We start from the raw sequence: 23,759 nt of genomic DNA, 5'->3' as shown, positions 1-23,759 counted from the left end.
TAGCAGCTTTCATCAGCTCATTCCCAGTGTGAAATGACAAAAGAACATATCACCTGTTTTAAACACAAAATGCTTTTATAAAGCCATACCACTATTTATTACATCTTATTTGGGCTTTTTGTTTGTTTTTTCACTTAGAACAAAACCTTGAATATTTTCACTGCATTTCAAAGTACAGGTTTACAAATGATTAACCTGCCGGTCAATGGCTTCTAAACAACAGCTATGCCAAGCTGGGAGAAAAATGAAAAGAGAAGAAAAGATCTAGTTCTAACACTACCTTCTATGAAATGCAACTACTAGAATTCATTCAGTCTCATCAGCTCAAATTGGAAACATTTAAAAAGACAAATGCAAACCAGCTTTCTTACCTGTCCTGGAGAATTTCTCCAAATGTTTTTGAGCTCCTCTGAGACCTCTCAAGAGACTGCTTTTCAATTTCTTCCCTCTCTTCCTTTTTCTTTTGCAGATCTGAAGTATAACTTTTTCGACGATTTTTCCATTTTGCTAGGTCCTAACACAAAAATCACATTAGCATAGGTATACCTGACTTTCTGTATACTTCTGTCCAGCAATTAGACAGTAGCAGAGTATTCCATTACACAGCTGAAACTATTTATTCAAACTAGATGCCAAGGTGCCCTAATTTTCCTTTATATAGCTAGCATTTCTGTACCAAGGCTTGATCTCCTATCTTTCTCTCTGTCTCTGTCTCTCTCTCTGTTTCTCTTTCTGTCTCTGTCTCTCTCTTTCTCTCACTCTCTCTTCCTCTTTCTCATTTTCTCTTTTCTCTTTCTCATTCTCTTTCTTTTGTCTCTCTCTCCCCTCCCAAATCTGACCTAATAACTAGACCCCATTTTTTTTTATTTTCTAGATAACTAACCTGTCTACTGCCCATTTCTGTAAACTAGATACTGAGTCAGAAACACTACTGAATTTTCAAACTTCATTTTCATTTAACACTTTGAGAGAAATTAAATCCAATAAAATGCTTTAATATTAAAACCCAGTTAATAGTGACTTTAATAACTGAGTGATGATGTATCACCCTTAAAAAGGTAAATACCGCAGAGGACACACAAACATGATAGGGTCCTAAAGGGCTTTATGACAGACTAATATATTATGGTCCCTAAGAATGTGAGGCCATTTTAACCCATCACCCCCCAAGGCATTCTGTCCAGTTGAATCCTTAATGGTCCAAAGAAGCCAGTTCAGTTTTTACTCCAGGAACTTCAGGCATTCTGAGGAGGACTCAATCAATGATTTGATCTTCTGGAGGTTTTCCACTCTGAATAAGGACAAGAACAAGCCTTTGCAGGTTTCTGCATACTAAACTAGGTTATACACCCTATCTCACAATCAACCCAGACTCCGGGAGTGAAGAAAGGGCACTCAACATGAGGCCTGTGTATACTAAAACCAAGTAATTATTCCAGTCCTTGACCCCAAACTGCCAGTGACACATCAGAATGAAATATTTCCATTGTTTTAATAAGAATAAAATGGGACACATCAGTACACATTTAGTGAAGTACACTTGAGTTTTAATTTGGCTTAACACTTCATAAGAATGCTCCTGTATCAGGCTATTTCTTATCTAGCCTCCATGCTGATAATTTACCACATATTTAGGGAAAGTAAAGTCAAGTCACTGTTTCTTCACAGTGAAATTTTTTTGTCCTCAATGAAACAGAGATCTTAAAAGTTAGAAAACAGGTAGTGTTTAGAAGCTGTGTGGAAAATGCAGACACTTCTATTAAAGCATTATTTTCTATGGCTCCTTTAAAGCCCAGGTCAGGTCTCCCCTATCCTAAGAAGCTTGTCAGTTGACCACTCTTGGCTACTATTCCATGCTTTGTATCCTAATACTGAACTTGAAAGCCCTTAATTTCTGCTATATTCACATATTCCATCTATTGTCATCCAGTAACATTCCTCTAAACCTTTCACAGAGATTCTCCTTTTCAAAATCTCAAAAGTAACCCTCCAGGATTGAGGCGAAATATTATTTCACCAATGGTTGACATTTGTCATTTCTTCGAATTTCAAAAGCCTTTAAATTTTGATTTGACTGCTCAGGTCAAAGTCCTTCAGATTCTAGAACCCCTCCTATAGCGTCTCTTTATAAGAGACATTTTAATGGCCTCCAGCACTTTGTCCTGGGCCTTCTGCTAATGTATGTAAACCTCTTCTGAAACTGCAAAGAGCTTATAAATGCAAACTAGTATTACTCTGTAAATAGACCATGAGCAAAGTAATTTCCTTCTATGAGTGTAGTGAATTTGTGTATTCCAACCAACAACTATCTTTAGAACCTCAACCTTCCTTCCTGCTAAGAAATAGTATCCCATGCCCTTACATACCCACATACATACATTCTTACACTTAAAGAGATTAGGATTTTGGGAATATTATAACAGAAGCACTCTCATAATTAATATTGATATAGAGCCAAAAACACCCCAAAATCTTGTAAGAGAAGTACTAGCAAACTAACTATGAAACAAGACTGAGATGCAAAGGAAGGGTTGACCACAGACTGATTTTAGGAAGTATGTAGGAAAAGAATTTTCAGTATCATGTAAATGTATAGACCCATGACACACCTCATTAGCACCTCCCCCAATTTTTGGGAATACTTACATCCTGCCACTGCTGGTCTTGTTCTTGCAGTTGTGATTTTATTTTCTGCATTTCTTCATAGCGAAGTTGGCGCAAATTATGTACATCTTCTGCAGTGACATCACTCAAAGATTTGTTCCTACAAGAAAATTATCTGGGATCACCAAAATGTACACACTATCAAATGTAAGGTAATAAAAAGAAGACTGGACACGTGCCTAGATGTCACATCTAAATTTCTACTGTAGCACTTTAGGATTTTATGAAGATAATTTTATAATATTATTATATAAGTCTTTGTGGTATTTTCCTAAAAACAGGAAACTAGAAACTAACACTAAATATAAATGTGAAATGTGTCTCTAAAAAGTGCTGAATTCACACTGAAAATGGTTAAGCCTAGAGTTCAATATTCAAAATGTCAGTGACCAAATTATTTATGTAACTAGGCTAAAAAATTTAAGTGAAAGTATTAAATATAGTTACAAGCACATCATCACTACATCCCTATTTCCCTCACCCTTACATTCTAGTCACATGAATATTTAAAGTTATTTGACATCTCAAATTTTACAAGATTCTGGGGGGAAAAAACCACAAGCTACTCTTTTTGAGCTTAGAACCATCCTTATCACACTATTGAAAATTATTTCTCCTTAGTCCCCACTGATTTTTTTAAATCTCTTTTTCTTATCTTTTGACCACACATAGATTTTTGACACAACTGTTCACTACATGAACCTTGACATGCTTGGTTTCTGTATCAACTGAACTCTCCTTTTTTGTGACATGAGTGATTTTTCCCTAATGCTGCATTCCCACAACACTTTGTACCTCTCTTTTGCAATTTATCATACTCTATTTTGTACTATAATTATATGTATATGTTTTCTCTCTCTCTCTCTCTTTAGTCAGTTAATAAACATTTATTAAGTTCTGGGGAGACCAAAAAAAAAAAAAAGCAAAACACAGTCCCTGTTCTTAAGGAGTGCATAGTCTAAAGGAGGAGATAATATGCAAACAACTACGTAAAAACAAATTATGTATGGGATAAATTGGAAATAATCAACAGGAGGAAAGCAGTTGAATAAAGAGAAGAGGGTCAGAAAAGGCTTGAGGTAGAAGGCAGAATTTTAGCTGGTGTTTGAAATGGGAAGCTAGGTAGTGAAGATGAGAAAGGAGATAATTCCAAGCATGGAGAACAGCCAATGAAAATGCCCAGAGCTGGGAGATGGGAATGTCTTGTTTGAGGAAGAGTAAGGAAGCCAGTGACAGCTGACTTGACTATGATGCAGAATGTACTGGAACCTGAGAGCACTTAAAAAGTGTCTCAAGGAATCTGGACCAATCCAGAATTTATCCTGGGTCAGCCTGGGTCAAGTTACTTACTGGGCCAAGTCACTGCCCTAGGAAGGCCTTTGCTTCTAGTTGGCCCCCATTAGAGTAGATGGGAAGTCTATGTAATAAAGCTTTAGGCCACAGAAAGAGAAAAAAACATAAAAAAAAACATAAATAAAAAACAGATTATGAACTCAGGCATCCTTAAAAAAAAAAGTTTCAATTTCTTCTTCTCCCAGCAATATCTTTATCTATCCACTACTAGACCTCTACTCAAGATAACCCAGATATCAAGTTCTCCAAGGAAATGGCTAATAGTGCTTTTTTTGATTAGCTGTGGATGTATCTTATTTCTAAATAAAATTCCATGAAGTTCCTAGATTCAAAACCATAAATAAGGGACTTTAAAAAGAACAAACATTGCCTAAAATACATTGTCAGAAGTTTTCTAAGTCAGTCTTTTACAACAAACTGAATGAATTTCACACCATACATTGGGGGATCCACTCCTTTAACTTGAGTCAGCTATGAATGAAACAAGCCATATGTGCGGTTCTGAATCTGAAATTGTACCTCACTTCTGACCTCTCACTACACTCCTACTAGCTAGCTTTGGGATTCACTTGGGCAGATGTCAATGGAGCTTGCCAAATACTGTTTGGTGGCTCTGTAATTACTACAAAGAAAGGTCAGGAAAAGAGATGAAGAATTTTTATTGGTGAGATTTGGGTTACAACCTCTAGAACCACAAGGCTAGAATATGAACCTACAGCTCCTATAAATGGGAAAGCTGCCCACGCATGCTACAATCTCTCTGGATGCAGCTCAGAACTATTCCATTTCTGTTTGGAGGGGGCTATTTTCTCTTGTGCCTTCACCTGATGCTTAAGTCAGGCAAAACATTTTGGCTAAAAATACATTAGTTGAACATATATGGATGTTGATTTTTTTTTTCAATTATAACTCTACCTTTAATTAGCTTTTATTTCCTACTGATATTGGCAACGGATTATATGGTTTCATCTCACACTATAAAATTACTTCTGTACACCCTTATACTCTTATGTCAAATTTTGATCACTAGAGACTTCTGCCAACAACCGTTAAATAAGTACTAGCTTTTGAATTACATAAAACCACAGCAAAATCCATGCAACATAAAAGCATGCACATGTGAAATACCTCCCACACATGATGCATCCTGCTAGACAAGCCAAAAAATTGACAGATGTTAACAGTTCAACAAAAGCAAGCCAGAAATCACAAAGCCTAGGTAGGTATAGGGCACTCCTTTCCCTTTAACATAACTCCTGTCAAAGAGACAACGTTAATAGCATTTCCATAAGTAGTTACTTTGCAGTAAGACAGAACAATGAGCGATAGTAGGCTCTCAAGTATTACAAGCTTCACTAAGAACATGAGGAGTAGAAAAACAACAGAAAAATATGAAGCAAGCCCTGCATTAAAAGCCTAAGCTCCATGTAATTTCTATTTATAATCTGTGTCGGCTTGGATTTTTAATTACAGTAAAACTATTGTAAGAATTTATGTGATTCCATACGCATTTTTCCCTGAAATCTTTTAAACAGGCAAATTTTGAATAAATGGCATCTCCACTAAGACATTCGCACTTCATTGTGTCTACTCTCCATTATTTCTAACACATTCATTATTCAGAAGTCTCAATTTACTGGGCATATTGCTGGAAATGCTTTGATAACATGATGCATTGAGGGCATTTTTAAAAACTACTATCAGCGCAGAATCTTGAGATACAAACTACAGAAAACATTGATGCTACTGACTATAACCACAGATAAATACACTGAACTGCAGCATTCATATTTCTCAGTTTTAGTCTTGGCTCCATTCAGGCAGTTGGGCCGAATTTAAAGACGAAAAAGGGTAGGTATTCAAACAGCCATGAATATTCTGGTGGATCCTATGTGTCCTCCACTCTTGTTCATTTTTTTTAATGACTTTACTTTCATATTTTTAAGGCTTCCCTTAGATTAAAAAGAATTTTGAAAGAAAATATTAAATTCTAAATAGGTTGAGCTTCAAGCAAGTTCTTGAACCAAGTTCCTCACAGTGAATTGTAAGCATGAAAGACTAAATATGACTCATGGAGTCTCTGTTATTGCCAATGAAGTATGAAGTCTGAAAATCGCTTTTTAACTGGTGACAAATAAGTTCTTGCCTATCAAGGACCTGCCCAATGTCTCACTTTTACTTGTCATACCTAGAAACTGTATATTAATTTATGAAATATTTACTTTTCAGTTATTATCTATAGCTGTCAATTTACCTAAATAAGTCCTTTCAGTAGATCTGAGACCCCTGAATCCTAAAAGAATGGGATCATGATACAAAGCATGAAGAATTAAAATGTAAAACATGTAACATTTTTACAAGATATTTTAGATTAAGGATCAAAAATTACTTAAACATCTCTTTGACAGTTTATTCTTTTTTCAGGTTTTGCACTTCCCTTGCTATTGTTTAAAATATCTAGTAATTTTTATATTTATATATATATATATACATATATATATATATATATATATACACATTAATTGTAGAAATGCAAAGGAGTTAAACATAACTACCTTGTATGATGTGGTTGTGAATTACATGATAAAGTTTAATTGTTCTGTTATCTATAACTTAATTCAGATTTAAAGTCACAATGGAAGAAAAAGCCTAAAGAAGTTGTGTTTTTTTCAAATCACAGAAATTTTACTAAATTTATTTTGTGGACAGATTGCTACCGAATATATTTAGTAATTAGTTATGATCTTAATTCTTCTAAAGTTTCAAGCTACCATAAATGAAGAATAAAGTTTACCCCTTAAGGCAGGGGTGGAGAACCTGAGGCCTTAAGGTTGCAGGTGGCCTTCTAAATCTGCTGCCTTTTCAGAAGGTCACCTGTGGCCTTAAGGCTGCAGATTCTACACCCCTGCCTTATGCAGTCTTGAAATTTCTTCTGATTAGCCATAAGGGAAACTGTAAAAGTGTGGATGGACCAATGTAAACAATCATTATTATCAGAAAATTAACTTTTGATCTAAGAAAATTATCTCTAAGTACACATACCACTGACAAAGGGATCATCATCCCAGCTGTAGAGAGGTACTGACAACATTTTTAAAATGAATACTAATGTCCTTTAAAGTAAAGTAACCTCAAAAAAGAACTAAGCCTACATGGATAAATGTTGACATTCCTTGTTCAGACATTCTTTCAGAATAGAGACCATAATTTGGATTTTAATAAGACATTAGGAAATTACTAAAACTTAAGTTTTCACATATATTCTTTTGGCTATTCAGTAATTAAAATACCATTTGATCTGTTTTCATTTCTGTAAGTATTTCTGCCACTTTAAACCACCTGTTCAAAAAATTTAGGGGAAAAGTCAGGAGTTGACTTTTGAATGTCTAACCACTATTTCTCCAATGTAATGCTTAGGAACTAGAACAACTCAAATATAGCTCCTAAATTTCCTAAACTTTAAAATCTTGCCACATATAACATTTTAAAGCCTCATGCATGGCACACAGCACCGCAGGTTAGCCCAGGCATTAATAAACATGCGTTCATCAGTCACAAATTATAGAAAAGGACCAACACTGTAGAAAAGGTTTCCATTATTCCCCACAAAACTTACCCATTCTCATCAGAAATCTTTTGAAAGAGTCTAAGAAACCAGAAAACCAAAAGTTAAAAAGGTCATTAATTGTTTTTCTGGTTGTATTAGTTCTTGAATGTTGAAAATTTTATGCACAAATTATTCTAACTAGAGATGGACAAATATTAAAAGGTGAGAGAGTTTTATTTATATATTTATCCATATCATAGAATATATATCCAACATTATTTAAATAACATTCTCAAAATTTGACGAAATTTAGGCAAAATCCTTTAGGTCTCTTGAATTATACCTGAATCAGCAATCCTTAAAAAAAAAAAGTCTCATATTTAGGTCCTTTGAACATCACATACAACTGAGGTGCATTCTAATCAATTAAGTTAATCCAAATAAATCTCATCTGATTTGTCCACCTCTAATTCAACACCAAAAATACAAATCACTTAATACATAAATGCAGACTCCATCATTTCAAAAATGGCCATAGTTACATACACAAGAAGTTCAGATGACACTAAGAATTTTGGTAGCTGAGAACTAATGAAATTCATGCATTTTTACACTCATCAAAGTTTGCATTTAACCTTGTTAAGCCTCAAATCAAAAGCAAAAAATGTTTCAAATGACTGAAACTCAGGAAAATCTGAGACAAAACCAAAATTAAGAGAAATGAAATTTGCAATGCCATATTTTTGCGGAAAGATTTTAAATCAAACTTATATACACTCCCATGTTCCCTAACACATAATTTCAAACAAAATATATCCAGACTGTTTACAAAATGCCTGGACATCAATAATTAGAGTTTATTAAAACAACTGCTGACTATTTCCATGGAATCTCAAGTTATAATGGAGAATTGTGCTTTTGCTTAAGGTAACAAGCAAGTTTCATAATTTTTGGAGTTCAGAATGTACATCCATAACAATACCTGAGCAGGTAAATTTAAGGAAGGAAATTAAATTCTAGTTTTAAAAGAGAACAAGGGGTATAAATATGGTATTGCATATTTTTTTTCTGCCAGACAAGAGTAATTTTATCAAAGCAAAATAAAACTAATTTTTTTCAAATTTGCACATGGCATGCATGGTTTAGCAACACATAATGTTGCCCTTTCACAAGAATTAGACAGGACAATCAGCTAAATAAATGAACAATTCTTGCAGAAACACACTCTGACCTCTCAACCATCTGTCGTTTCTTGTGCCTAACTTTGCTCGCTGCTCGGATAGCCTCCCATTTTTTTAAGTCCTCTTCACTGCATGGACCAGGAGTGAAACTGATGGATGGTACAGTTGCTCCTAATTTCCAGGACTCAATCTTACGAGTCAACATATCATCTTTCTTTTGACAAGAAGATGGAACTAAGACTCTACAACTACTACTTTTTTCTTTTGATGGAGATGTCCTTTCAAGCACACAGAGAAATCTGGCTCGGATTTCTGGTGGGAGAGTCCAAGGTTCTGGAAAGGGGATTGGGTGATATTTATCTGGGGCTCCTGATAAAGGCACCTCTTTCTTCTGTGTTGGAATTCTGCGAACAATCATATCATCTTTTTCTAAATCTGGAAGTGTAGGATCACCTTCTCGCTGTTGCAGGATTATATCTCGCTCTATGAAATCATCTGTTACAGAGTATCTTCTAAAATTTTCGAAGGCTTGAAGAACAACAGGATTTGCATGGAAAGCCCCAGTCTTCCTAACAAAGTAATCGTCATTTTCTAAGTCAGGATCCAATACTCCATTCTCAGTATCATCTCTTCTATAGCCAGGGGCATAAAAGACATTCCTTCGGCATGTTATGATCCTTGGGCCAGATGTGGGATCAATTTTGGTCTTTGTTTCAGAAGACAAGACGTCATCAGAATATGTTTGTAAGGCCTGAAGTAATAAAAACTGACTGAAGCATATAAAAGAAAAGGAAGGTAGAATCTTAGAAACTATTTTAAAAGGCAACTAAATTAGAGAAAAACTAAACAGTATATGTAAATTTTGGGGGGTGCTTAAGCAGAGAGATTGCTCTATCTGGGGGAAAAAAACTACTGTAATATACCTTTGCTACTACACAATCCAGTATAAAAAATATAGTAAACTAACTCAACTAACTGAAAACAGCCCAACAAAGGAAATCAGAAGTGCCAAAGGATGGGACTGAGTTGATTTCTCTGTAGAAAAAAGCAAGTATTATGCATAGATTTAGCTTATCAAATATTGTCTTCATACCAGCTGGTTATACTACCCAGGGAGAAGGACCCTAAATCTACAGATGGAAGAATCTTGGATTGTCTGCTCCAATGTCCTCGGTGAGGTATCTGGAGCATAGAGAGTTTAAGCAGCTCACCTAAAGTCACACAGGTAGTAAGTAGCAGGGTCATGAAACAAAGTTTCTATGTTTCAAATTCTGAGCTGTTTTAACTGTGCTATATCTCCTAAATTGATTTAATAAGAATGAAGAACAACAGTGAGGAACTACCCTATTTGGGAGATACACATTTAATCTATTAGGCATATCACAGCCTGTGAAAAATAAAAAATGCACAGACACAGAACAACAATTCACTGTTATTCCTCATCCTTCTGTTCTCCCCATCAGGCTCAAACTCAACTTTTTCTACATGCTCTCTTTTTATTTATAAACCCTTTCATTTCTCCTCCAAGTATAAAATAATAATGGTGATAACAAATATCATAAGGCCATATTTTAGGGGAAAGATTTTAAATCAAAAATGTATTTGCTTCCATATTCCCTAATATATAATTGCAAGGAAAGCACAGAATTCCAAAATATCTTTAAAATGCCTGACCATTAGCACAGAAAACAGATTATAAGATTATTCACTGATCATTTCCAGATATTTTCAGGTTATAATGGAAAGACGGCATGGCATATTGAATAGAAGGCTGGCCTTAGAAACAAGAAGTCCCAGGTTCAAGAGGAAACTCTGACATATCCTAGCTGTTTGCCACTGGCAAGTATTCTAATTTCTCGATGCCATGGCAAGTTATAAGTTACTGATCTGTGTTGATGGAAGACATTTCCACACAGGAAGCTCCTTATACCTATAAAATTCCAGATCTGGGTCAAAGAAGAAGATTTTTAATTAAAAAAAAAAAGGAAAAGGAAATATTTGGGCCCGATTTTTTTTTAATAGCTGAAAAGTACTTAGCAAAATATTTTGTTTCCAATGTACATGCATCCAACTATAAAACTGTAAAAATTTCTAAATGTTTGTATTTCAAAATGTAAATTAAATTGCTATGTCACAGGTATGTTATTCTCTACTTTTGAAAGAGCTTAAAATTGAAGTTCCAGGTGTTTTTTTTAAAAATAAAATCTATATAAATGTTAAAGTCATAAGCTTGCCAAAAGCCACTTTTATCATTTTTCATACTGAATGCATTCAAAAAATGGCATCTCATGCTTCAGTACAGTAAAAATAGGATTGTCACATCAGCTTGGGTTAGTGCAGCTGCAGAAGCAAGTAGATAGACAATCTGAGATCACTCTTCAGATGGGTCAGGTTCATGCAATCATATCAACCTTGGTCTATCAGAAGCATCACTGAATCTCCTGTCCGTATTTCTGTTCCATGATTTGGGGGCTTGTTTGGTAGCGAGGTCCATCAAGATTGACCGTCTTTGGCAATTGCCATCTGAACCTTGCCCTGCTCTCTGTGCCATACTAAAAATGGCAGGATTTTGTTCACAGATTGAATTCTCATCTTCTGAGTCTGAATTCCTTCTATTATGTCATGATATGGAAGGGAAAAGAAAAATAAGAAGGAAGGGATAGAGAAAAATAGGACTATTGAAAATAGTATAAAGTCACAGTTGTTTATGGAATAGAATCTTTTTTTTTTTCAGGAGCCAGACATTTCTTAAATTTGTCAATTAAATACATCTTTTCAAATCCAGTATCTCCCAAAACAACCTCAAAGGCTTAAAGTGCTGACATGACCTGGCCAGAAACAGTATGAAGAAACTTGCCTCCCCCCACAACTTTTTTGTGTACAAAGACATACACAAAAGCAAATAAGTCAAGTCAAAGTATACAAGCTCCACAGAAACATGCGTGAAGACAAACCTGAATCCCTGAAACTCCTTATACCATGGTTTGTAAGATGACGTCTTTTTAATTCTTTTCCAACTCAGATCTTCTGGAGTCCAACTTTTGGGGAGAAACTTGTCAAAGTCACTCCCTGCAGTGGGCACTACTGGACTTAGCTTGCGCACATAAAGATCATCCTTTACAATGTTTGGCATGCCTGTTGCTTTTTCATCTTTTTCCTCTTCCTCCTCCTCCTCCAAATAGCTAGAGGAGTTTGAAGTTTCTTTTATTGTTGGCCTGTTTTCCACTTTAGTGTCCCATTTCCTCCTCTGTTTACTGTTCAAAACATCCAACCAGTTAAGATACTTTATGAGCAATTTGACAAGGAGTACACAAAAGGCATGCTTTTTGGCTCACAAAGTTCACGCCACTGTGAATGAAGCAAATTAGTTCTCACTTTCATCACTGCAGTCCCTAAAACAAAGTTAAGGCATTATAGATGCATTTCATCACAACCACTGAATAACCAAATGAACCACTGGAGCTGCATAGAACAATTATTTAGTGACTATAAGAAAAAGAGAAAGAAAGGAGGGAGGGAAGGAAGAAAGAAAAGAAGGAAGGAAGGAAGGAAGGAAGGAAGGAAGGAAGGAAGGAAGGAAGGAAGGAAGGAAGGAAGGAAGGAAGGAAGGAAGGAAGGAAGGAAGGAAGGAAGGAAGGAAGGAAGGGAAGGAGGGAGGGAGGGAGGAGGAGGGAGGGAGGAGGGAGGGAGAAAGAGAGAGAGAGAAAGAAAGAAAGAAAGAAAGAAAGAAAGAAAGAAAGAAGAAAGAAGAAGAAGAAAGAAAGAAAGAAAAAAGAAAGAAAGAAAGAAAGAAAGAAAGAAAGAAAGAAAGAAAGAAAGAAAGAAAGAAAGAAAGAAAGATATAAAGAGAGAGGAGGGGAGGAAGGGAGGGAAAGAGAAAGAGAGAGAGGAAAGGAAAAGGGGAGGGAGAGAAATGTAAAGAAAGAAAGGGGGAAGGAGGGGCAGAGGAAGGAAGGCAGACAGGAAGGGAGGGAGGGAGGAATGGAGTAAAGGAGGGAAAGAAAGAAAAAAAGAAGGGAGGAAAGGAGGGAGAGAAAGGGAGAGAAAGACAGGGGGGAGGGACAGAAGAAGGAAGCAAGGGAGGGAGGGAGGAAAGGACGGAGAGAAAGGAAAAAAGAAAGAGAGAGAAAAAAAGAAAGAGGAAGGAAGGAAGGCAGGCAGGAAGGAAGGAAAAGGAGGAAGCAGGAAGGAAGGAAGGAAGGAGGCAAGGAAGGAAGGAAGGAAGGAAGGAAGGAAGGAAGGAAGGAAGGAAGGAAGGAAGGAAAAGAAAGAAAGAAAGAGGAGGGAAGGAGGTGAGGGAGGGAGAGAAAGAGAGGGGAAGGGAGGGACAGAGGAAGGAAGGCAGGAAGGAAGAAAGTAAGAGAAGAGAGTAGGAGAAGGGGAGGGAAAGGGAAAAGAAGGCAAGGGAAACAAATGACACTTTGGAGGCATTATTTTCTGGATTAAAATGAATTAGCAACACAAGTAGATATTCATATCCAATACAAATCTCTCTGACCTCATCAGTTCCTTGAATCCAGTAGCTAAAGGATCAGTTGTAGAAAGCTTTTGTGAACAAGACTTAGGCAGGCTGGTTTTCAAGATGGAAAGCTGTCTAGATGCCGGGGAGCACTCATGCCTCTTTTTCGCTCGGAATCTACGGTTGGCTAAGTCATCCAAAATTATGTCAGGCAACCTTCGTTCATTTTCTGAATCTGAACCACTGTCATAGTCACACATCACCATCAGATTTGAAGCTGGATTTGAAAAACCACATCCTATTCTGCTAATATGATGGGAAGTTAAAATGATTCTTTTTTGTCTCCACTGAGGTCATTCAAAATAGGAAGAAATTGCAGAAAACAACAACACTGACCATGAAAACACCTAAGAACTGGGTGGCAAACTGAGAGGTATAACAGTAAACTCAAAGATATACATTCAAAACAGGAACTTTGAATCGCATGCTGACATCCTAAACTGGAAGAAAGAAATCTTTCTGATATGAATGACTAAAATAAGATTGGAGGGAGAAGGGAGACCACTAATAAAGAAGGTCCAAAATCTATTTTCTCTGCCATATTTTAAGTACTGTATCACAATAATACCACTAAATATACTGAATTTGAAAAGTAAATATTTGAAGTCAACACCAGTACCTTGAAAAGGTCCCATCAGCCTCGGTGTACACAGGACTTGCCCAGCTTCTTCGATTATCCTCATTCTTGTCTGGCCTTTTTTTCCTCAGTGGTGCAGGCATATAGGTTGGCTGTTTACTTTTGTTGGGTAAAAAACGATTGAATGGTAGAGCAGGTTTGGGCTCAACAGCTGATATCCTTCGATAGGACATATCATCCTTGTTATAATCCTGCATTTTGAATGTGAGTTCAGAATCTGTGTCACTCTCACAACCTAAAAAGAAGCACACGTACAATTTTTTTTTGCTTTACTCTCCAGATTTTGCATCTAACTGAAACCCACACAGCTTGCTTTCCCTGTCTTTCCCTTGGAAACTCAGCACTGCTGATGCTAACTGCTCAGATTATTTTTAGAAATTTGTCATGAAGTTGTGATAAGAACCATTAGGTGGAACTTGCTTTGCATACTGGAGCTACATGCATTACATTCTTTCACTGTACCACATTCTATGCAGAAAACAAAATGCTAATCTCTTGCCAAACCATCTTTATTTCTAGTCTCTTCCCCCTCATGCCCCTAACTCCACAGTTTTCCAGAAACCTACTTTGCATGGCAAATTGTGTCATAATCAACCTTCTTTAAAATAAGATGCTAAAATAGTTCCCAGGTAATTAAGTAATTTTAACTAAGGCAATGAAAATACAGTAAATGTATGCATGCATGTCTATGTTGGAAAGACACACAAACAAATTTCAAAAGATCTTGGATTAGTGACTAGATGGAAGCAGTGGGCCAAGTGCAAGATATTCACCACTGGTAGTGATAGAAATTGCTTTGGCAAATTTTGTATTATGATGTTAAATCATTGCACAAATTTTTTAAAGTGCATCCACTTATCCTCTTCTCATTCAAATAAATACAAAATGTGTTTAGAGAGACAAAAGGAGACAAGAAAGAAAGGAGGTTTGAGAGGGACAAAAAGGAAAGGGGCTTATTTTCCAATCAGAGTATACTTGCCCCAACCAACTACTGCTACTGATATCTCTTTCCTTTCCTTCCCCCTCTCTTACTACCACTTTCACTCATTTCACTTTTTTTTCCTTTGTCATGCCCACCACAAAGGCAGCTCTGTTCAACAGCACCCTCTCAAAGCAATGTATGTTGGCAGAAATGGAAGGACCCAGTAGGTAAGAAAAAGATAGTAACCTGAGGGACACTAGGGTTAATCTAAGCTGATGAGGTTTTGCCCAAATGTAAGAGGGAATCTATAACAGATATGAGAAAGAACAGAGACCCAATAGCAAAATACTACAGTAATGGGGAAAAGAGGGTACATCAAGTTGCTAGAGGAAGAAAAAGAGGATGAAAGTTCTTACATCAGTGAGATCCATTAACTTGTTTTGTTTGGGATTTTTAAAAATAGTTTTATAAATCTAATATAATCTGAAATCCTTAGTATTCTATCTTATGCATTTAAAACATTCTGAGAGGTAAACCACAGGCTTCATTCACCAGACTGCCAAAGAGGCCCGTGACACCAAAAAAAAAAAAGATTAAGAATCCATTTCTTAAGAGTTTGTGACTGAATTGGCAAGTAGCTAATACTGTAAGTACCTCAATATGTTTTTCTGGTATTGGTATTTTTTCTGATTACATTACATTACACACTAGCAACTTTTGTCAAAGTATGTAATTTAATGAAAATTTATAACTAAAACTTAGATCACTTCACTCTGAGAGCTGAAATTTTGAGTTATTTTGTGTCTTGTATTGTTACTGTGTCTATGAACAGTAAACACTTGGTAGTAATTTTTTGAACCTTACTCACTTGTGAATGACACACTTCTATTTACAAAGTTCCCCCACAATTTTTCAAGGTAGATAGTACAAATGAATGCATTTACTGATGAGGAAATGAAAGTTCGGAAAGCTGTTATTTCACATCAAATAGGTAGAAGATATCTGTGTCTTAGACTACAAATAGGATGAAATAAAGGCATAAAGGTAAGTCTGGAGTCAAATGTAGAGAGCCCCAAACCTGCTTAACTCCAAATGTACTACTTTTTGTACCATATTGCCTGACTCAAAAAATGCTTGTCAGTGATGGGAATACCACACACACACACACACACATACACACAAACCCTATAGAAAAAAATAAACAATAAAAATTAGTAAACTGGTTTTATTTTTAAGTATATTAAGAAAGTACTTAATGATGACCAGTTTATGACACTAACCTGATAAATATCAGGTGTTTTGTAACAGAATTCACTGAATCCCTAAAAGAGGAAACTCATTTTATTTCACTGGCTATACACCCAACCCTTAACTACCATCATTCTACAAACGCTATCAGTATTTCTTCTCCAAAAAAGTGTCAGGATAAGAGAAAGCTACAGTTCCAATTCAATTGATTAACCTCCCCCAAAAAAATCAAGAGCCTACTAAATCTTTGGCACTATGTTAGGAAGTAGGGATACAAATATGAAAATAAATAATTATAGCCTCAAGCTTACAATTTTACAGGGAGAGTAATAAAGACAGAGTGATAAGTGCAGAGGAAATATCCATATAGATCATGAAAACTGTCAAATAGGAATAATTGGGGAAAGGGGAAGTAAGATTTTACTAAGAGATGGTTGATGAATTAAGTCTGAATTGAAAGGATTTCAATAAGTGGGGAGGAAGGAGGAAAGTAGACTCTAGACACAGGGGACAGAATAAGCAAAGGTATAACATATAGAAGAACACAGTACAAAAAGAGGGACAGTAGGTCAAACAATTTAACTAAAATATAGCACACATAAAATGGCATGTCTGAAATGAAGCTGGAAATAGAGCTTACTTGGGAATCGATTTTAAACGATCTTGTATGCCAAGACAAGGATTTGAAGCAAGTCAGTAGGCAATGGGGAGTCACTGAAGATTTTTGAGCAAGAGAATAATGTTTTTAGCCTTTATGGGGATGAATCCTAAAGCAGAGGCTTGGATTCAGCACTGTTCTACGACTACTTTTGAATTTTCTGATGTTCATGCTTTCCTGTACGTTTCTCTTTCATTTATCATTATGGTTCCCTGACACTATCTATATCTATGTATATGTGTGTATACACACACACACACACACACACACACACTACATGTTTCAAGTTCTTTGGACAGTTCCATAATAAAGTAAGCTAAGAATTTCAATCACTAGTTCTCCCTTAATGGTTTAGTCACTCAGGTGAACTGTGTATTAAAAATTATCTCAAATAAAAAGAACAATGAAACTACAGGGATTTATGAAAATGTATTTTCACATGCCTTAAGAATAAACTAACTGCAACTAACATCAGAAACATTAATGAAAGATAATTCATGGGTCTACTTTAAAAGGGAATATATTTGATTGTTTACTGGTTTTTTAAAACAAATGCAATAGTTGGTAAATGGGAGTTTATTTTGAAGAATTCCAAAGTTCAAAAATAACATTTTTATTTAGACATGAATTAAGCAGAAGGATAAACAACCTACTGTCACCATCTGACTCACAATTCCAATTTTGTAGCTGTTTCCTGTTGAAGAAGGTGGAACCAGAGGAATTTTCCAGGAAGGAATATTCCTTGCCTGAAATTGCAGTCAGGAACAATGTCAGTCAGGAACATGCAGAGATTTAAAGTCAAAAATACTTGACGTGACTTGGTATAAAAAAAAAAGAGAGAGAGAGAGAGAGAGAGAGAAACGTTCCTTTCTCCTTTCTTTAAAGACATTGGGGTTGCAGATGTATAATGTGGTATACAGAAAGTGCCAACGTATTGTTGGTTTTGCTGAACTATTTTTTTTCTTTTATATCTTTTTTACATGAGAAGCTTCTCTGGGTATGGGAGGGGGAAGGCACTTTCAGAAATGAATAGGATTTAAAACCAAGACATCAATAATGTTTTTTTTTAAAGAGCCAGTTGACATGCCACTATACTAGTAGATATAAAGTAATGGTCTAAGGAGTCTTAAACAGGCATTCATATGTTATGCCACCAACTTTTTTAAAAATTCCAGAAACATAGATTTAAAGAGAAAAGGAAAAAAAATAGTAAAGGAAGAAAATATCAACGTTGCTACATAATGACATGACTGCTTAGTGGCCCTAAATTCTTCTAGCTTTATTTGTCCTGAAACATATCTCCCCTGCCATATCCCCTCCAACAACTATACACACTCTTTCATCCAGGGAAAAACATATTATTTGGATAACTTTAAAAAAAAATTTAAGTTACCTTCACTGCCCCCTTTCAGAGTTAAATCTGATGAACAGCTTGTGAATGATCTAGACCCAAAAGAATCCAAGCTATCAAAAGAATCGTCTCTTTTGTGGTAGGCTGAAGGACTAAGAAATTCTCCACGTTCAGTATACCAAATATCTCCGTAGCCACTGTCCCTGCCACTCCTTTTCAGACTGCTGGAGTCTTCAAGTACCTAAAGAATTTTATTTTTAAATTAACAGCGGGTTAGCTTAACCTTCCAGGAATTTAATTAACCATTACTAATAATTTTTTATTGCATATTTCATTCAAACGGCGCTGCACTGGGCCTTCACTATTGACATGTAAATCAAAGGACAAATAAGTGTTAAAATCAGATTCTAGTTTGCATTTACATGGTTAGAGCCTCTCCAGTAACTATTAGTGCTTAAAAATAAGAAAGATGGGGAAGTAATTTTAAAAACCAAAAAACAGTGTAACTGAAGCAACAGGTAAGCCTGGTTTAGTAGTAAAAGACCAGGATAGAGAATTAGAGGACCTTAGCTAAAATCCCAGTTCTATTACTTACTACAGCACTTAGGTGACACAGTGGATAGAGCACCAGGCCTGGAGTCAGGAGGACCTGAGTTCAAATCTCACCACAGACACTTAATAGCTGTGTATTAATAACTTAATAGACCCTAGGCAAGTCACTTAACTCTGTTTGCTTCAGTTTCCTCATCTGTAAAATGAGCTGGAGAAGGAAATAGCAAACCACTCCAGTATCTTTGCCAAGAAAACCCCCAAATAGGGTCACAGAAAGTCAGACACAACAAAAGTGATTGGAAAAACAACAAATTACTGCTTCTGTGGCCTTGAGCAAATCATTTAACTTCTCTGAGTCTAAGTTTCTTTATCAATGCGATAAGAGATTCCCTCCAAAAAGGGCACATGGGATCATAGATGTAGGAAGGGATAGGACAAGAGAAATCTTCAAATCCAAATCCCTCACCTAACAGAACGGAAACTAAGACATTGAGTAGATTAAGTGACTTCCCCAAGATCACAAATCTTGTAAATTTCTGAGGCAGGATTTTAATCCAGGGGTTTGGTCTATATGGGGGCTTTTTTAACTCTTTCCACTCACAGCGGTTTCAGTTAATTGACCTTGTGTGACCTGAGGGCCTATGATAGCTAAACAAGGTATTTCCTATTGACATCTATTTAAATGCAAAGTTAGCGGAGAACAAAGATTATATCATAGCATGTGATTTTTGTTACACAAGAGATTATATTATACTTAAAACACTAAGTTCCTTACCTTAGTTAGAGCTTGTCCTAAAAGGTTCTCAAATGCCTTCAGATTAAGGTAAGGACCATTAATAATAAGGGTCACTCTGTGCTTTCCTGCCCAGCCAATATAAGGTAATCAAAACCTGAAGAGAAAGAGAATCTCACAAGTTAAGATTATAGTCAAAATGTAGAAATATATTTAACATGATTGCACCTGTATAACCTATATTGCTTGCCATGTTGGGAACAGGGAAGAGGAGAAGAGAAAAATTTGGAACTCAAAATCATTTAAAAAATTGAAAACTATCTTTACATGTAATTGGAAAAAATGAAATACAATTTACACCAAAAAAAAGATTATTAGTCAAGCATTTAACTCATTTCCAAACCAAATAGTATGAAAAAATTGCTAAATTATAACTCAGACTACTTTAAAGCTGAAGAACATATTTTTTCAATCTAGAAAATAAAATTTAAAAAGTACCAGAGTTTTCTAGTACTATTCCAAAGATGCCCATAGCTTGAATAAGTTGATAAAGTATACTAGATATTCTGGGGGCGGGGGGGGAAGGAGGGATAAGGGGGAAGAAGAGAGAATGGCAAGGGGTGGAGATGAGTTCTTGCCAAATAAATCTACAAATATAAAACATAAAATTATCATAGCAAAGTTGTATCTAGACACTTAAGTGAAAACACTTCAGTAATTAACCTATTTATAGAGCTTTGAATGCTTATTAAAATATTTAGGGAAAATATTTACAGAAATTCTTATCGTTTTTATTAATCATATCAAGAGTTATATAATTGTAGTTTTACAATGCATGTTTAATTACACAGATAATAAACATAAGCCTTAACACTACAAAGATACCGAGGGGGAAAAAACTGTTTGTCAAATTTCCATTCCATCCTACCATAAAATTTCCTTTACTATCATAAAATCTGTTTTATAAAATGTACTTTTAAATTTCACATAACTAGATTTTCAAATAGTTTTCAAACTACACCATTTACACATATACACACAAACATTTGCCTGAAAATTTTTTTGGACTGCCTCTAATCATACTAATGCCACCACTGTCTCTTTCCTATTATAGTTCAACTTCCCTCCTCCTTCTCATCTAACAAGATTTAGAAAGCACAAGCAAATGTCTAGAGCCAAATACACTCAGGATTTCACAAATGAATGATTTCTAACCCAAAAAAAGGGTCATTGGAAAAGAGGCAGAGCTTATTAGCTATTTTTTGGACACACGTAAGGGTAACATAATTTGGGTGGAAGTAGAAAGGTAAACATAGCTTACATTTTTCACTCTTCTATCAGTCTCTTCTTGCCTGCAAAGAAGAAAAACAAATCTGAATATATGAAAACTTAAAAAAAAATTATCCAATTAAAACCACTTATTTATTCCTACTTAGAATATTAAGAATTTCTGATGGCTCAGAATGCAGATGTTCCATTAAAAGTAAGAACAAAATCATTCCCCACTCACATTTAGCATAAAATATTGATGAAGGTGAACAAACTTCTCTAAAATAAATGACAAACTTTCTGCCAAGGTTAATAAGAATGCCTTTTCCTATTAATCTCATTCAACAATCTGAACAGAGAAGTTAAAGTTTTTGTTTTGTCTAACATCACCTCTGCCATGTCACTCCAAAGTTAACACCAGCAAGTTTGTATATATGAGTTTCCTTTGCTACTTTTAAAACAAAAAAACCATTTGGTAACTGAGCCCAAGTAGTTTTCATCTGAATACAGAGATTTGGGTAGGTTTTCTTGTTTCTTTGTTTTGACACAAAAGGAAACAGGGTAAAAGTAATGATAGTGAAGATAATGGTGATGGTGATTTTCACATACGCAGCATTTAAAAACTGCAATGTGCACAGTCTCCTGTAAGCCTCACAAACAGGTCTGGGAGAGAAGTACTACAAAGTACAGAGTACCCAAAAGTTTTAGTTCAGTTTTGAGCTTTTTAAAGCTTATTAAGAGCTAAAACTTCACTAAGATTTTTATGACCCCTTCTATTATTATTATTCCTGTTTTATAGAAGAGAAAATTTTGTCTCTTGAGGTGAAATGACATGTCCATAGTCACACAAGCAGTGTCTGAGGAAGGTTTTGAACACAGGCAATACCGACTCTGAACACAGCATTCTATCAGCTACATTAATAATAGAGTCTTCATAAGGAAATGGGCTTGCTTGAATAGTCAGTCAGTCAACAAATTTTTATTAAGTACTTAGCATATGTCAGGCACCTTGCTAAGTTCTAGGGATACAAATAAGAAAAAGGACAGTCCCTGCCCTCAAAAAGCTTATAATCTAATGAGAGAAGACAACACAGAAAAAAAAAAAAGGAGGGGGCATGGAGAAGGGAAAATTGCCCATCAAGGAGGCATAATGGAGACGTCCAGTCCAGAGCACAACCATTATGGGAAATGAAGAGATGGCTGGCATGGGCACTCTCCTTAAATGCAAGTTTGGGAAGGCGCTCTCCACTACACCCTCCATTCACAGAGGAGACCCAGAAGCAGAGGGCACTGAGGAGGTAGGTGTACCAAAGTTGATATATTCCTGCATGATAATAAAGTTCTTGTGGGCATGATGAAGAAATCCACAGGAGTACAACCAGGTAGGAAATGAAAATTGCATAAATGCACCATGTGTTAAGGATGTTAGAAAGGAAAAGGTTATAGTGGTTAGCTCTACAGTCCCTTTCCAACTGTACAGAGTCTCAAGAAATAAAAAACCTATTATAGCCTACTAAGCCAAATTATTTTTTTTTTAAATGTGGCCTCTGCATCAAGGGATTAGGATAAACTATTAACTACCTTCTATGGTATATTTTCACTATAGATGGTCCATCAGGTGTTAGACTTGGGAGTCAAGAAGAACTGGGTTCACATCCTATTTCAGACACTCAGTAGCTATGGTTAAGCATTTAACCTCTCTCTGCTTCAATTTCCTCATCTGTATTATCAGGATCAAAGGAAATAATGTTATGTAAAGGGTTTTCCAAACTTTAAAGCTTATCAACTGTCATTATAGTCTACTAGTTCTCTTTGTCCCTTTCTATAAAGCAATTGAAAGCCTAGTATGAACATGACTAAAATTGCCCCAAAAACCAGGAACTGGAACTCATAGTCTATATTTTCAATCCACTGCTTAACTAACTACTTGAATTATTTTAGGTCCCACTACCTACAAATGTACCATTGTTTACTTCAGGAAGGCTAAGGCAGGAACAACCACTGGAGATATGATATTGAGAAATAAGACAGCAAGACAAGAGGCAATGCCAAGGTTCAAAACAAGCAAAGCTGATCAAATATATTATAGAAAAACAAGAATGATTCCTCAAGACCTATGGCAAAGGACCAAAAAAGACCTGTATCACCTAGTGTTTGGGAGAAAGTTAATAGATGTCTCTTAAATCTTTTCTTGGGCACTTTTTAAAAGGTTTTTAGGTCAACACCTCTTCCTTTTCATTTTCCTTATTTTATTATAAGGTAATGCACTGGAAGCCGAAAGAATGTGTTCCTTGTTTTTAGATCAGCACTTTCGAGTTTGGACAGCATAATCTTTCACATTCTTTGCTAATTATATGCACTTATAACACCCTCCAATACAAAGGTACATATAACCCTGATTTAATGAGTAGCTATCCTTGAAAGGCAATGCTGGGAATGAAAGCAGTAAATGATTTGCCAAGATAGAGGTCACTATTTTCCAAACAGCAAATTCCACCACACTGCGGCTGGTAATCGGGCTACTCTTTTGCTTGCTAAAGTCAAAGTGGGGGCAGCTAGGTGGCGCAGTGGATAGAGTACCGGCCCTGGATTCAGGAGGACCTGAATTCAAATACGGCCTCAGACACATAACACTTACTAGCTGTGTGACCCTGGGCAAGTCACTTAGCCCCATTGCCTAGCAAAAAAAAAATAAAAAAAAAACAAAAAATAAAAAAATAAAGTCAAAGTGGCAGAACCCCAGGCCTCCTAAAACAGATCATTGTGGGGAGGAGGGAATGGTAATGTTGACTTGCTTCAAGCCAGGTGAGTTCTTACACAACCCATTTGGAAATGTCAATTAGAACAGTTTTCATTTTCAAAGCTGAATAATGTTGTGCAAACATCTATCCTATCTTTGTGCCCAAGTGTTTTGGGAGCCTGAAGCAGCCCATGTCTATTTAACTTAGAGTCCCTTAAGTTAATAAGAAAAAATCTTGAGGGAATAAGAAGAGTTCAGAAAATTGGGGATAATGACACTATGACACAGAGGTGGAGAAGAGATTAAAACTATATGAATTTCTGGAGAGCAGTTTAGAACTATGCTCAAATGTTTATAAAACTCTGCACACCTTTTGATCAGCAAT

At 35.9% G+C, this 23,759-nt stretch overlaps 1 protein-coding gene across 1 annotated transcript in view; it reads right to left on the bottom strand.

The window, feature by feature from the left end:
- LMO7 (LIM domain 7) overlaps positions 1–23,759 on the bottom strand; it is a 242,601-nt gene that overhangs the window by 45,271 nt on the left and 173,571 nt on the right. Inside the window, 10 exon segments of the mRNA XM_020992454.2 lie at positions 372–514; positions 2,647–2,764; positions 7,634–7,663; positions 8,796–9,515; positions 11,700–11,999; positions 13,884–14,136; positions 18,123–18,321; positions 19,408–19,467; positions 19,469–19,522; positions 20,687–20,717. Coding sequence (XP_020848113.1) covers positions 372–514; positions 2,647–2,764; positions 7,634–7,663; positions 8,796–9,515; positions 11,700–11,999; positions 13,884–14,136; positions 18,123–18,321; positions 19,408–19,467; positions 19,469–19,522; positions 20,687–20,717 — 1,908 coding nt within the window.

Source organism: Phascolarctos cinereus, unplaced genomic scaffold (assembly GCF_003287225.1).
Source record: "Phascolarctos cinereus isolate Bilbo 61053 unplaced genomic scaffold, phaCin_HiC Scaffold_7;HRSCAF=346, whole genome shotgun sequence".
NCBI lineage: Eukaryota > Metazoa > Chordata > Mammalia > Diprotodontia > Phascolarctidae > Phascolarctos > Phascolarctos cinereus.
The sequence above is the reverse complement of the archived record's forward strand: the minus strand, read 5'-3'. Positions and strand labels throughout refer to the sequence as shown.